This window comes from Myotis daubentonii, chromosome 2, assembly GCF_963259705.1.
Source record: "Myotis daubentonii chromosome 2, mMyoDau2.1, whole genome shotgun sequence".
NCBI lineage: Eukaryota > Metazoa > Chordata > Mammalia > Chiroptera > Vespertilionidae > Myotis > Myotis daubentonii.
Genome location: NC_081841.1, coordinates 57178389 through 57190930, shown reverse-complemented (window position 1 = coordinate 57190930; position 12542 = coordinate 57178389). Strand labels below are relative to the sequence as shown.

The window sequence follows — 12542 nt, the reverse complement described above, 5'->3', positions numbered from 1 at the left end:
GACAAACATTAACTACTTATTCATTTCCTGCCTTTAGGAACTTACCAGCCAAGCTAGGTGACATGTCCAAATACAAAGAAAAGAAATAGAGAAAAAAGCGAACATTGAACAAAGATAGAACCAACATTAACTATGTATACAAGTAAAAAGAGTATTTGTGGAGTAGTGAATGACAGATTAACAATTGGAGTTTGAAGTTGGGCCGAAGTTGTTCCTTTTTTGGAGGGATTCTAAGAGAAACTCAGTGCTGGAGGAATAACTGATAGAAAGAGCCTGGAATAGGAGTAGGAGCTCTCTGTTCTAGGCCCTGTGTTTGGTTTATCCTTCTGGGTAATCAGTTCAGTTCCAGTCTCCACAAGTGCAGTATTGTCCCTTCCTTCTCCCAGAGATGGTGTACGGTTCCTCAAAAGAAAGATTCTTATTAAAAACTAGAGGCCTGGTGTATGAGATTCATGCATTGGGGGGCAGGGTGCCTCAGCCTGGCCTGCACAGTCCGGGACCCCTCGGGGGATGTGTGCCTGCCAGCTTAGGCCTGATCCCTAAACCCCCTAAGCTGGCAGGCACACATCCCTCTCACAGTCCGGGACCCCTCGCTCCTTACTGCCCGCCTGCAGCAGAGACAGGAGAGGCTCCCACCGCTGTTGCTGGGCTAGCCAGCCATCTGGCTAAGCAGAGCTCCCCCTGTGGGAGCGCACTGACCACCAGGGAGCAGCTCCTGCGTTGAGCGTCTGCCTCCTGGTGGTCAGTGTGCATCATAGCGACCAGTCATTCTGCCCTTTGGTCAATTTGCATATTACGCTTTTATTATATAGGATTGGGTTGGGAGAGATGCTGGGGATCAAAGTAGGAGACTAAATAGAGGTTTATTTTGGGGATATACTTGAGGGGACCTCATTGATACTAATCCTCATAATCTGGGAGCAACTATATTGTTATAGTTTCTTCAGTTTTCTGACTTCAAGTTTTGGGCAAATACCTGTTCTAATCTTGTATCTGTTTTCTATCTTTTGACTAGGATAGTTGTCCTAGTTGGAACAATGCCATGTATGAAGAATACACACATAGTCATGAAATACATTTTCTCTTTGCAGAAGCCAAATCTTCTACTATTCCACTGGGATGGGTGTGGGAATTGTGGCGTCTCTGCTAATCATCATTTTCATGCTGTCCAAGTTTATACCCAGGGTAAGTAGCAGAACAGTCATGTGGTTAAGATGAGCCTGGATAGTTGAAGGGTAGTTTTCTTAGGTAATTTAGCAGCACTGAAATTTGCATTGATATCTAAGCCAATGTCCTACTCGTTCCTTGATTCAGAAAGGTACTTACCATGATGAATCTTGGAGCCTGATTACATATAAACTCCCTTTTTATTTAAAATTCCATGCTTAGTGGGGGATTAAAGTCTCCTTCCTATTTGCTAATTACATAGTCAGGCTTTTAAGTTATTTAGCATCTCATTTTCCCAGTGTCCTTAGCAGACTGTACCACTTTAAATAGGAAATCTTTGTCAGAGATGTGTTTTTCAGTAGTTTGAGGTTTTTTTAAACATAGTTTCATTTTGCTTTTATGTATGGAAACCTTTTGTAACTTTTTGCTTTCACTTCTACTCTGTTTTAGAAAAGTCCCATTTACATCATCCTGGTGGGAGGCTGGTCCTTTTCGCTATACCTCATTCAACTAGTTTTTAAAAATTTACAAGAGATCTGGAGGTGCTACTGGCAGTATCTTTTAAGTAAGTTACTGGTTTTGTTTTCCTTTTTATATGTTTATAAACTATTTTAGTTAATTTGGTCATGAAATTAACTTTTAGGAGTTTAATAGTCCATGCCATTTTATTAACTTTTAAGAATCGTAGTTCTTCACTTATTTCTAATCCCTCTTACAGTTGTTACCTTCTCTTAAATTAAAATGATGCTGCCCGGAAGAAGACTTTAATTTGTGTTGTAGATAAGTATACCTTTCTTTATATGATAGGCATCTTTCTGAAAAACTGTAAATTGACTTTATTAATACAATTGTATTTGTTTTATTTATTGTTATTGTTGACAGTATTACAGGTGTCCCTCATTTTCCCTCCCTTTGCCGCCCTCCACCCAGCCTCTGCCCCATCCCAGGCCTTCACCACACTATTGTCTGTGTCCATGGGCTATGTATATATTCATATAAGTTCTTTAGTTAATTTCTTCCTGTCCCTCCAACCCCCCTGCTCTCTGAGATCTGTCAGTCTGTTCCAGGCATCCATGCCTCTGGACCTATTTTGTTTGTCAGTTTATTTTGTTCTTTAGATTCCACATTTAAGTGGGATCATGTGCTATGTGTCTTTGTCTGACTGGCTTATTTCGCTTAGCATAATATTCTCCAGGTCCCTCCATACTGTCACAAAGGGTAAGAGATCCTTCTGTTTTACAGATGAATACATAGGATTCCATTGTGTAAATGCACTACAGCTTTTTTATCCACTCATCAACTGATGGGCATTTGGGCTGTTTCCAGATCTTAGCTATTGTAAACAGCACTATTTACAATATCTAGGGGTGCATAGATTCTTCCTGATTGGTGTTTTGGGATTCTTAGGATATATTCCTAGAAGTGGGATCATTGGGTCAAATGGGAGTTCCATTTTTAATTTTTTGAAGAAATTCCATACTGTTTTCCATAGTGACTGCAACCAGTCTGCATTCCCACCAGCAGTAAACCAGGGTTCCCTTTTCTCCATATCCTTACCAGCACTTGTTTGTTGATTTAATGATGGTAGCTATTCTGGCAGGTGTGAGGTGATACTGTAGTTTTAATTTGCATCTCTCTGATCATTAGTGATATTGAGCATGTTTTCATATGTCTATTGGCCATCTGTATGTCCTCTTCGGAGAAGTGTCTATTAGGTCCTTTGCCCATTTTTTAATTGGATTGTTTGTCAACATAATTGTATTTCTAATATACTTGAGGACTTGAAAAAATAACTCTTCATTGAATCTAATCTGTAAAGCAGGAATCCTTTTTTTATACAGATAGTAACTCTTAATCTACCCTTTGAGAGGTGATTAATCTGGATTTCCATATATTGAGTGGTTTGTTGTTAATCCTCACCCGAGGATCTTTTTCTTTTTCTTTTATTTAATATATTTTTTTATTGATTTCAGAGAGGGAGAGAGAGATAGAAACATCAGTGATAAGAGAGAATCATTGATTGGCTGCCTCCTGCACGACCCCCACTGGGAATTGAGCCCGCAACCCTGGTATGTGCCCTTGACCCGATTCAAACCTGGAACCCTTCAGTCTGCAGGCCGATGCTCTATCCATTGAGCCAAACCAGCTAGGGCCCGAGGATATTTTTCCATTGACGTTTAGAGAGAGTAGAAGGGGGAGAGTGGGAGGGGGAGAAATAGAGAGAGAAACATCGATGTGAGCGAGACACATGGATTGGTTGCCTCCCCGACATGCCCTGACCAGGGCCAGGGATCCAGCCTGCAACCGAAGTGTGTGCCCTTGATCAGAACCAAACCTGGGACCCTTCAGTCATCGGGCCGACACTCTATTCACTGAGCCAAACTGGCTAGGCCATATATTGTGTTTTTAAACAGACTATTCTAGAGTTGTTCAATGTGTAGCAATGCTTCAATTTAATGCAAATAAATTAGGGATAAAAAGAAGGATGGAAGCTTAAAAAGATAAATATATCTGAATGATAGAAAAAATATGAATAATTGAGTAATGGTCTTGTCCATTTTCCCAGTTCAGTCGGTGCTAGTCACTTACTGCTTTGCCCCACAGAGATTATTTTACTAATGTCTTCTGTTAACTCTTCTCATAGGTTATGTCCTCACAGTTGGATTTATAAGTTTTGCCGTCTGTTACAAGTATGGGCCCTTGGAGAATGAACGAAGTATCAACCTGCTGACCTGGACCTTGCAGCTGATGGGCCTCTGTTTCATGTATTCTGGTATCCAGATACCACAGGTTGCTTTTGCCATTATCATCATTGCTCTGTGTACTAAGAACCTGGAGTATCCTATTCGGTGGCTGTACATCACCTACAGGTGACTGAAAGGCAATGTAACTATTGAAATGTACAATGTGTGATACAGTTGCAGCAAAAGGACACAAAAGTGTTGACCTGGGAGCCTCTTTGCTAATGAAAATTTATTGTATTATTGCTTCTGATTTTTGTCCTTCCTGAGTCTCTTTAGACTATAGGCATTTTTATAGTTTTATTATAGTTATTTTATATGAAAGTATCCGCTAAAGTGTGATGTGCTCATGTTACCACTAGATGGTGCAAAGTATATTACTTTTATATCAAATGCCTCAGGTTACATGGTTTCAGAGTCTTTCACATTGGCTCTCAGATTGCGCTGGGAGTCCCGGTCTTTTTCTTTTAATTGATTTTCCCCCCTCTGTAGAGAGAGAAGAGGGAGAGGGAGAGAGAGAAACATGGATCGGCTGCCTCCTGCATGTCCCCTACCGGGGATAGAGCCCACAAGCTGGGCATGTGCCCTGACCAGGAATCGGACCATCAGCCTTTCAGTGAGCCAGACGATGCCCAGCCAACTGAGCCACACTGGCCAGGGTGGGAGCCCCAGTCTCAGATGTAATTCATCGTGCTCTTACCTTGCACAGTGAATACGGAGTGACCTCAGGCTGTCGGTGGCGGTTCTATTACAGGTAGTCAAGGGTGAGATCTTCAGTTTGGGGAACAAAGTTAATGGACCACAATTTTACACCATCATTTTTGGTCATTTTCCCAGTTTTTGGAAAATAAATACTTTGTCTATCATTTATTGGCAAATAAGTGAATTTGCTCACATTAGTGAATAATAAGTGACTATTCTGACTTGTCACTAATAGTCTGACATATCAAGAGTACATTATAACTAAAGATATCTGGCCCAGCCAGGGTGGTCACAGTTCAGTTCCCGGTCCGGGCACATACCCGGGTTGCAGGTCCAATCCCCAGTGTGGGGCGTGCAGGAGGCAGCCAATCAATGATTCTCTCTCATCATTGATGTTTCTAACACTTTGTCCCTCTCCCTTCCTCTCTGAAATCAAGAAGGTCAGGCTCTCTGCTGCATGCCTGGCCCACTGAAGGGAGCTAGAGGTAAGGGTGCATGCAGATTACTGATTAATGATTCATGGTGTTATTTTGATGAGCACAGAAAGTTGTGTAAGGCAACAGAAAAGATTGTCCCCCCTCGTCTCCTGACAGAAGAAGAGTATCGAATACAAGGAGAGGTGGAAACTCAAAAGGCGTTAGAGGAGCTTCGAGAATATTGTAACAGTCCAGACTGCTCTGCTTGGAAGACTATTTCTCGAATCCAGTCTCCAAAGAGGTAAACTCTTGGCCAAATATGCCAAGCATCTGTCACGGTGACTGTGACCTTGAGTTTTAACAGATCATACTTCTAGGTAATAATTTTGTATTTATGGCTTTATTTTCCTATTCATCTAGTAGTCAAGAGAAAGGTATGTATATCATCATATGTTAAGCAGAACTGTCTACTCTAGCATAGACGTGAGAAGATTCCAACACCATATCAAGTGTCCCCTCTGATAGTATTGCATTACTCTTTGAGTGGTGTTTTCTGTTTGTTTGCTTGCAGGGGAGAGGGGTGGGATTTTTTTTTCCCCCTTTTTATTTGGGGGCAGCTATACCAGTGAATATGTGAATCTTCAGTTTGGAATCCTGATGGCATAAAGTTTAGGACCATAAATATGAATGAATGTGTAATGACCCTTAATCTCTCTTATCAGAATTACAGGTGACTAAAGGAACCTTGGCACTTCCATAGCTAAAAAGGATAGGCTAGTGCTTATTAAGCAGGATGAGGTTGCAGGGGATGTTGGCCTATGACCCCAGCTTTCCTTTTCTCCTTGTTTCTTGCTTTGGTCTACTTAACTGCCAGCGTAAGGACAGGGATGCTGTCTGGACTCAGTATAATTTGAGTAGATGAAGGGTTTAAATTTATTCTTATTTTGAAATAAAAATAGAAAGGGCAGAAGGTGCCTAATGAATATTATCTTCTCTTTTCCAGATTTGCTGACTTTGTGGAAGGTTCTTTTCACCTCACACCAAATGAAGTTTCTGTCCATGAGCAGGAATATGGATTAGGGAGCATTATTGCCCAGGATGAAATCTATGAAGAAACATCCTCTGAGGAGGAGGACACAGATTCCTGGTATCCCACTGTCATGCAGAACAACTTTTTGACTTAGGTGGAAGTCAGTTATTTCTATGTGGACTGGCTTGGTCCCGTGATGTGGTCCATGCCGCATATGTTGTGCAGTATGCTTCTCAGCTTGTTGAGACAGAGCGAGATGGTGCAGGAATTCTCCCACTGAAATTAGAAGCCTGAGTAGGCCTCCCTCTGGAAATGGTCTTGGTGGTGTCTGTGGGATCCCTGGGGAATGAGAGTGGGGAAAGTAGTGAGTGCTCCCCTTGGTTAAGCAGTCAGCTCACCTTTTATGTTTCCAAAGAGACTGGATGAGCACAGCGAGCACAGCATTCTAGCTCCTCCTTCGGGAGTTGACTCGGTCATGGCATTTCTGCCACTGTGACTGGCACTCAGAAGTGAGAACTGTTATCTGGGTTATATTTTTCAGAGAGAAAGCCTGTTTCACTTCTACTTTTATTCCAGTGACTTTAGAATAATCCTTGTTTAAAGAGGAAAATGGATTTTTATTTGTCTTATTTTTTAAATGGACATATGTAATTTTAATGTCTTAAAATTCGTGTTCCAGAACCAGCAAGTGCTCCAGTGTGACAAGCCTCGTAGGCCCCTACATATTTATTAATATGGATTATCCACTAAAGCCCCAGAAGCTGTTGTGTTGAGCTTTGAATTGGTTCTCATGCATATGATATTCTGAGTTCTGCTTGCTTTTAGGAACATGCCTATTGGCTCTTCTGTAGGGGAGGTCCGTTGGGCTTTTTATTATAGTCAGCTTTCAATTCCATCTTAAAAATAAATTTGCATTTTTTTCCTTCTCATTCCTCCTCGCTCCCTTTGCCCTTTTACAAAGGGTTTATTCCCATACCTGTGAAGTATGTACAATTCAGAGTTTTTTCATTTCTTATATTCCCTTCCCCTTGGTTTTTAGCATTATTCCTGCTATTTAGGAGAAGCGATCTTATTTAGGGAATTTAAATGGTTTTTACAGGTTCTCCATTGTTTTTGGGTCAGTGAGTCACATATCTTTGAGTTGCTGTGGAATTAGGAAACTATCTCCTTTTTCTTTCCTTCCTTTGTCTACTCATTCTTCCTGTTCCTTTCTGTCTTTCCTTACCACCTATTTTTACCCCCATGAGCTCTGGCTAATTTTGTAAGCCCTAAAACTATGAAGTTTCTTGATACAACATACAAGATGTAGTTATGTAGCTGTGATAGTTTGCATTGCTAGAAAATAGACCTTCAGTTAATCTTCATGACTCTGGATGCTCCTTCAGCCATCAGGATCAGATTTTTTTAAAGATGAGTCATATATACATTTTTAAAAATTGATTTTAGAAAGAGAGAAACATCGATTCGTGTTACACTCATTTATGCATTCATTGATTGATTCTTGTATGTGCCATTGAACCCATAGCCTTGTTGTATTCGGGTGACACTCTAACCAACTGAGCTACCCAGCCAGGGCCAGACACATTTTTCCATGAATTATACTTACTTGCCGTTTCATTTCTGACCAGAGGTTCATGCATCCTTTTCTTTTAGTGGCATCAGTTTCAGATTCTTTTGCATTGGAAAGTACCCCTATAAGCCAGCAATGCATTTATGAGGGAGTGAATTTTTCTGTCTCTGTCATTAGCTGGTTTTGTCTTTGTGATCTTCACCCTCATGCCTTGGAAAAAGCTATAATCACTCTAGCCAGGAGGATAGACACCGATGGTCAGAGCACAGCACAGACTTCCTGGATGACCACGATCATAGAGATGATTTGTTAAAAAGTCTTCATGACTCCTTCAGACCAGCCATTTAGCAGATAAGGCCCTGGGCTCCATGACTGACTTTCAAAATGTCAGTTCTGAGACTCCTCTCCAGGTGGCCAGTTGATTATTTCCAGCAGTGTTTCCCATAGCTTTAAACTGTCTTAAAGTGACAAGTACCTCAGTTGGCAGCAAATAGACATAATAGAAAGTGAAAAGTAAGCAGTTTGGGGGCAGATGCTGTTGGTTAAAGTTGTAGACTAAAGGAGCTCTATAGTGGGAAACCTGAATGCCTTTGTGAGTTATGTACATGGTAAAATTTTATCCCTCTACAGAGAACTGTTAAGACCTTGGGAATGTACTATTTTTGACCTCATTTACAGAAATTGAGGCCTAGGCTATTCGAACCTGAGTTGATTGGAAGAAGTAATTTGGCTGTACAAGTAGTTGATCCCCTGCTTCCAAATACCTACTTAGGGAGGGTGGTGGCTTGCTCCAGGGTGACTTTTCCTGATTCATGTCTCATTTCAGTGAGAAAGCAATGTGAGTTAGGGAAGGATTCCTCTCTCTTTATGTTTAGTAAACTTGTGAAATAAAGTTTCCATCTCAAGACCAGTTACTTTCACTATGTTTGAATTTAGGGTGAGTAAAATCAAACTCCGCTTTTTACTTCCTATCTGGTAGTTGGAGACTGAGCTGTAGGCAGCGGAGATGACAGTGGGTCCTGCAGCATGAGAACTGCTCTCAGTGAAGGACGGTGCCTCTGGTGTGCTGCGTGTCCTTGCCCTGCCTGCCTGTGTGGCTCTGCCCCAGATGCTTCAGAGCTCCCATGTGCCTGGAGATTGCTGAACTTAGTAAACCTTTAGAAGCTGCTCTTGTCTCCCTCTGGCCACTTAGTGTACTGGCTCAGTCACTACTTGAAGCCCCCATTTAATTTTCTCTGGTAGTTGCAGCTTTTGCAATTTCAGCATAGTCTCATTTCTCAGACTGATCTCATCAAGAAGGGTTGAAGGGATAACTATGAAGTGAGCTGGACATTGGAACCAGGTCTGCTGCCATGTCAGCATTTTGCTCTGCAACTATCAAGCTACAAATGGGCCCAGGGATTCATCGGCGTTCAAAAACCTATTGCCTCTCGGCAGCCTGACCAAGTTGTGTAGAGCATGTCTCTCATTAATATAAGAGCCGACTGGCCTAAAACATTTCCTCTTGACTTTCCCACTCAGATTACTTTCATGAGACCAATGACCAAAAATAAGGAAAATTTAGCAGCTTTGATATCTCCCAACAAATTTCTATCAGCCACTTCATCTCGCCAAAACTAGTTTATTTCTCCCCCCAAATTCATGAATTTATGTCTTGTACAAAGGATATTTTGCTGGTAATAGTTCCATTATAGTTTCAATGTTTCATTTTGTGCTAATACATCCCACTCTAGGCCCTAGTCCTCTCTTCATTGACTATGTTCCCTTCAATCCAATCCCCACTGAGCATATATGATAGAGATTTGATTAATAAAAGGACCCAAATAGGCCAGATAGTCCCCCTAGGCCCTGATCCATAAAAGGCTTGGGGTTGGATTATGCAATTGTCCTCAATTTTTTTGTTCTAGGAAGAAAAAAAAAAAAAAAGATGGGCTCAGATGGATGCTTGCGCAAAAATGGTTCTTAGCTGTGTACTCATAACTTTTCTCTGAATTGAGGAGTGAGCGTTGAAGTAGGAGGAAAGGAAATTAAATGTCCTTGTATTTTTTGGACTCAGGTCTGACATATGAGATAATAACCTATATTGAAATGCCAAGAATTTTATCTGAACCAAGGAGAGGACAGTTTGACAGATTTATTATGCCTTCATGTTACACAGGAGCAGAAACTAAGTAATACACATAAAAATAGCCATTTTACAAGGTAAATGCACTTCCAACCTTTTGCGTCTGTTTTGATGTAGCAGAAATTACTTTTTTAGGGAAACCTATGCAATTGTAATCTGGTGGTGTCTCTTGCTAACTTAGCTTATGGACTCAGTTACTGTTGAGTTGGATTCTACATGGTTACTACCTTCGAAAAGGGTGTTCAGTGCCTTATGTGATGGAAGCCAGAGCCTGCTGGGAATAAACAATGCAAATTCACGTGAATGTCAGCGCACAGCTTTAGTGAGGATGGAGTGGCACACAGCCTCCCAAAATATGGGCCTTTGGGTTCCTTGCCCCAACCCATGTGTGTCATCTTCCTCCTCACACTCTTGACAATAACTTGAAAATGATGAAATCACATTCTCTGAACTTTACTAGTATATGGACAACATTTTTATTATGTTAACATAATAGATAATTCATAATGTATTAGAACTGTTACAGCCTGCAATTGCCTCAGTTTCCCATGATGGTGAAATAGCAAGGGTAATGAATCACCGGGTAAGTTTTAGCCTGTGAGTAATGCCTTAGTGTTACTTAAAAATATTTTTCATTTGTATTTAAAATAAATATTCATAAATGTTTGAAAGGAACAAAATGATCAGGGATGGCTCTTTGCCATGGGTCTCATTTTCACTCTTTTCTGTAAGAAAAAATGTCAGTGTTTTATTATATATTTTTTCATTTTTATTGTACAAATTTGTAAGTAATTCCAATTTTAATAAAGTTTTATAGACTATATAGTGGTTTCTCTTAATGAACATGTACTTCTCTTGTTTGGATCTCTTGTTTTCAGTTCATGAGTAAGTAGCTCCTCAGTTTCATCTTTTTAATGCGATCATTTGCATGTCATCTATTTTCCCTTTTCTTTCTTAACCACTGCTGCCCATCTTGGGTATCTCTTGCTCTATTTTCATCCCGGGGCTGAATGATTTCCCAAGATGCCAGATTTCTAAGGGCTATTCTTACAGAAGTAGCAGGTTATACTATTATGCTGTCTCATAAAAAACAATATATAGGGCCCTGACTGGTTTGGCTCAGTGGATAGAACGTCGGCCTGTGGACTGAGGGGTCCCAGGTTCCATTCCGGTCGGGGGCATGTACCTTGGTTGCGGGCACATCCCCAGTAGGAGGTGTGCAGGAGGCAGCTGATGGATGTTTCTCTCTCATCGATGTTTCTAACTCTCTGTCCTTCTCTCTTTCTCTCTGTAAAAAATCAATAAAATATATTTTTATATAAAAAAAATATATAGGTTATTCCTGGTCTAGGGAGCTTCTCTGTGCTTTAGTTCTTTAAATTTTTAAAAATGATATAAAGTATTTGTTTTATTTTCCAATGGGGTGAGGGGCAGACCCATGGATCCTACTGTGAAATGCCTGCCAAAAACTTTGTATAGGGTGGGAGAGGGAGCAGGGCTCTAGTGAGCATTAGGGGTGTGGAATAAAACCAATTACGTCTAGGGCCAGCTTCTGTAGTAGGAATCTGAATCTTCTATTTTTTATGTTTTGGCTTTTTTCTTTGCTCTTGGAATCTGTTATAGCATTTGCATTAATTCTGTACCTGTCTCCTCTTTTCTTAGTTATTTAGATTACATGGAAACCCATTGTCCATTTTTCAAAGATGGTGAAAGGAAGAAAACAGGATGCAGACTGTAAATTTATGTAGATTAGTGCACAGTAATGGCATCTTTTTTCCTTTGCCTTCTATAACTATACTAGGTAAATAAGAGACATAGATGATCATTAATGGCTATTAATAAAAAGTTAAAGCATAATTGCCAGGAATGCTACATCATAGGATTTCAGGGAGGAGAGAAAAAAAGATAAGGTGTTTAAACCAGTTCTTCTCACACTTTAAAAATGCACAGGGAACATCTGGGGAGCTTGTTTAAATGCAGACTTCTGCCTCAGTAAGCCCGATTGGGGCCTGAGATTCTGCATTTCTAATAAGCTCCCAAGTGATTCAGCTGCTGCTGATCTGTGTACCTCACTTTGAATAGTAAGAATGTAAAGCACTTACCTTGTTGCCTGGCACATACTAAGTACTTGGTCAATGTTACTAATTGACACCAGATAATTTGTGAGAGTCAAGGAAATCCTTTGCCCACCAAATAAATGTCTTCACCATATCTGAAAACTGTTTTTATTGCATAACATCTTTTCAAAAATGAGTATCTCTGGGAGAATGAATAAATGTGAATTAGTTTAATCAGATCGTTGGCTTCCAAACTCTGTCAGAAATCTGCACTAAATACTTTGGAAGTTTCTTTTTTTGCCAGCTTTATTGAAGTATAATTTAAAACAATTATTTTTAATTGATGTTTAGAGAGAGAGGAAGGGAAAGGGAGGCGGAGAAATATCGCTGTGAGAGCTGAACATCAATCAGTTGCCTCCTGCATACCTCCTTCTGGGGATCAAACATGCAACCCGGTATGTGCCTGGAATTGAACCAGCAACCTTTTGGTGCATGGAATGGTGTCCAATCAACTGAGCCACACCAGCCAGGGCTGAAGTATAATTTATATACAATAAAATTCACCAGTTTTGCATTTTGACTAATGGAGACAGTTGTGTAATCATTTTCACAATCATGATATAGAGCCTTTCCGTCACCCCCAATAATCCCCTCATGCCCCTGCACAGACAAAAAAAGATTTTTTTAAACACCAGTTTATTGTTTCACTTATTTATGCATTCATTGCTTGCTTC

The 12542-nt window shown here is 40.5% G+C and overlaps 1 protein-coding gene across 2 annotated transcripts in view; it reads left to right on the top strand.

Annotated features, from left to right (window-relative positions):
• The window catches only part of NEMP1 (nuclear envelope integral membrane protein 1), a 34428-nt gene extending 23856 nt beyond the window's left edge, over positions 1-10572 (top strand). Inside the window, exons 5-9 of one of the 2 annotated variants that reach the window (XM_059683309.1) lie at positions 1092-1185; positions 1618-1732; positions 3812-4037; positions 5154-5327; positions 6030-10572. In XM_059683309.1, coding sequence (XP_059539292.1) covers positions 1092-1185; positions 1618-1732; positions 3812-4037; positions 5154-5327; positions 6030-6210 — 790 coding nt within the window. In that variant the 3' untranslated portion in view covers positions 6211-10572. The remainder of the gene's footprint in view (positions 1-1091; positions 1186-1617; positions 1733-3811; positions 4038-5153; positions 5328-6029) is intronic. The other variant, XM_059683310.1, reaches the window with a different exon arrangement.
• Positions 10573-12542: the final 1970 nt, after the last annotated feature.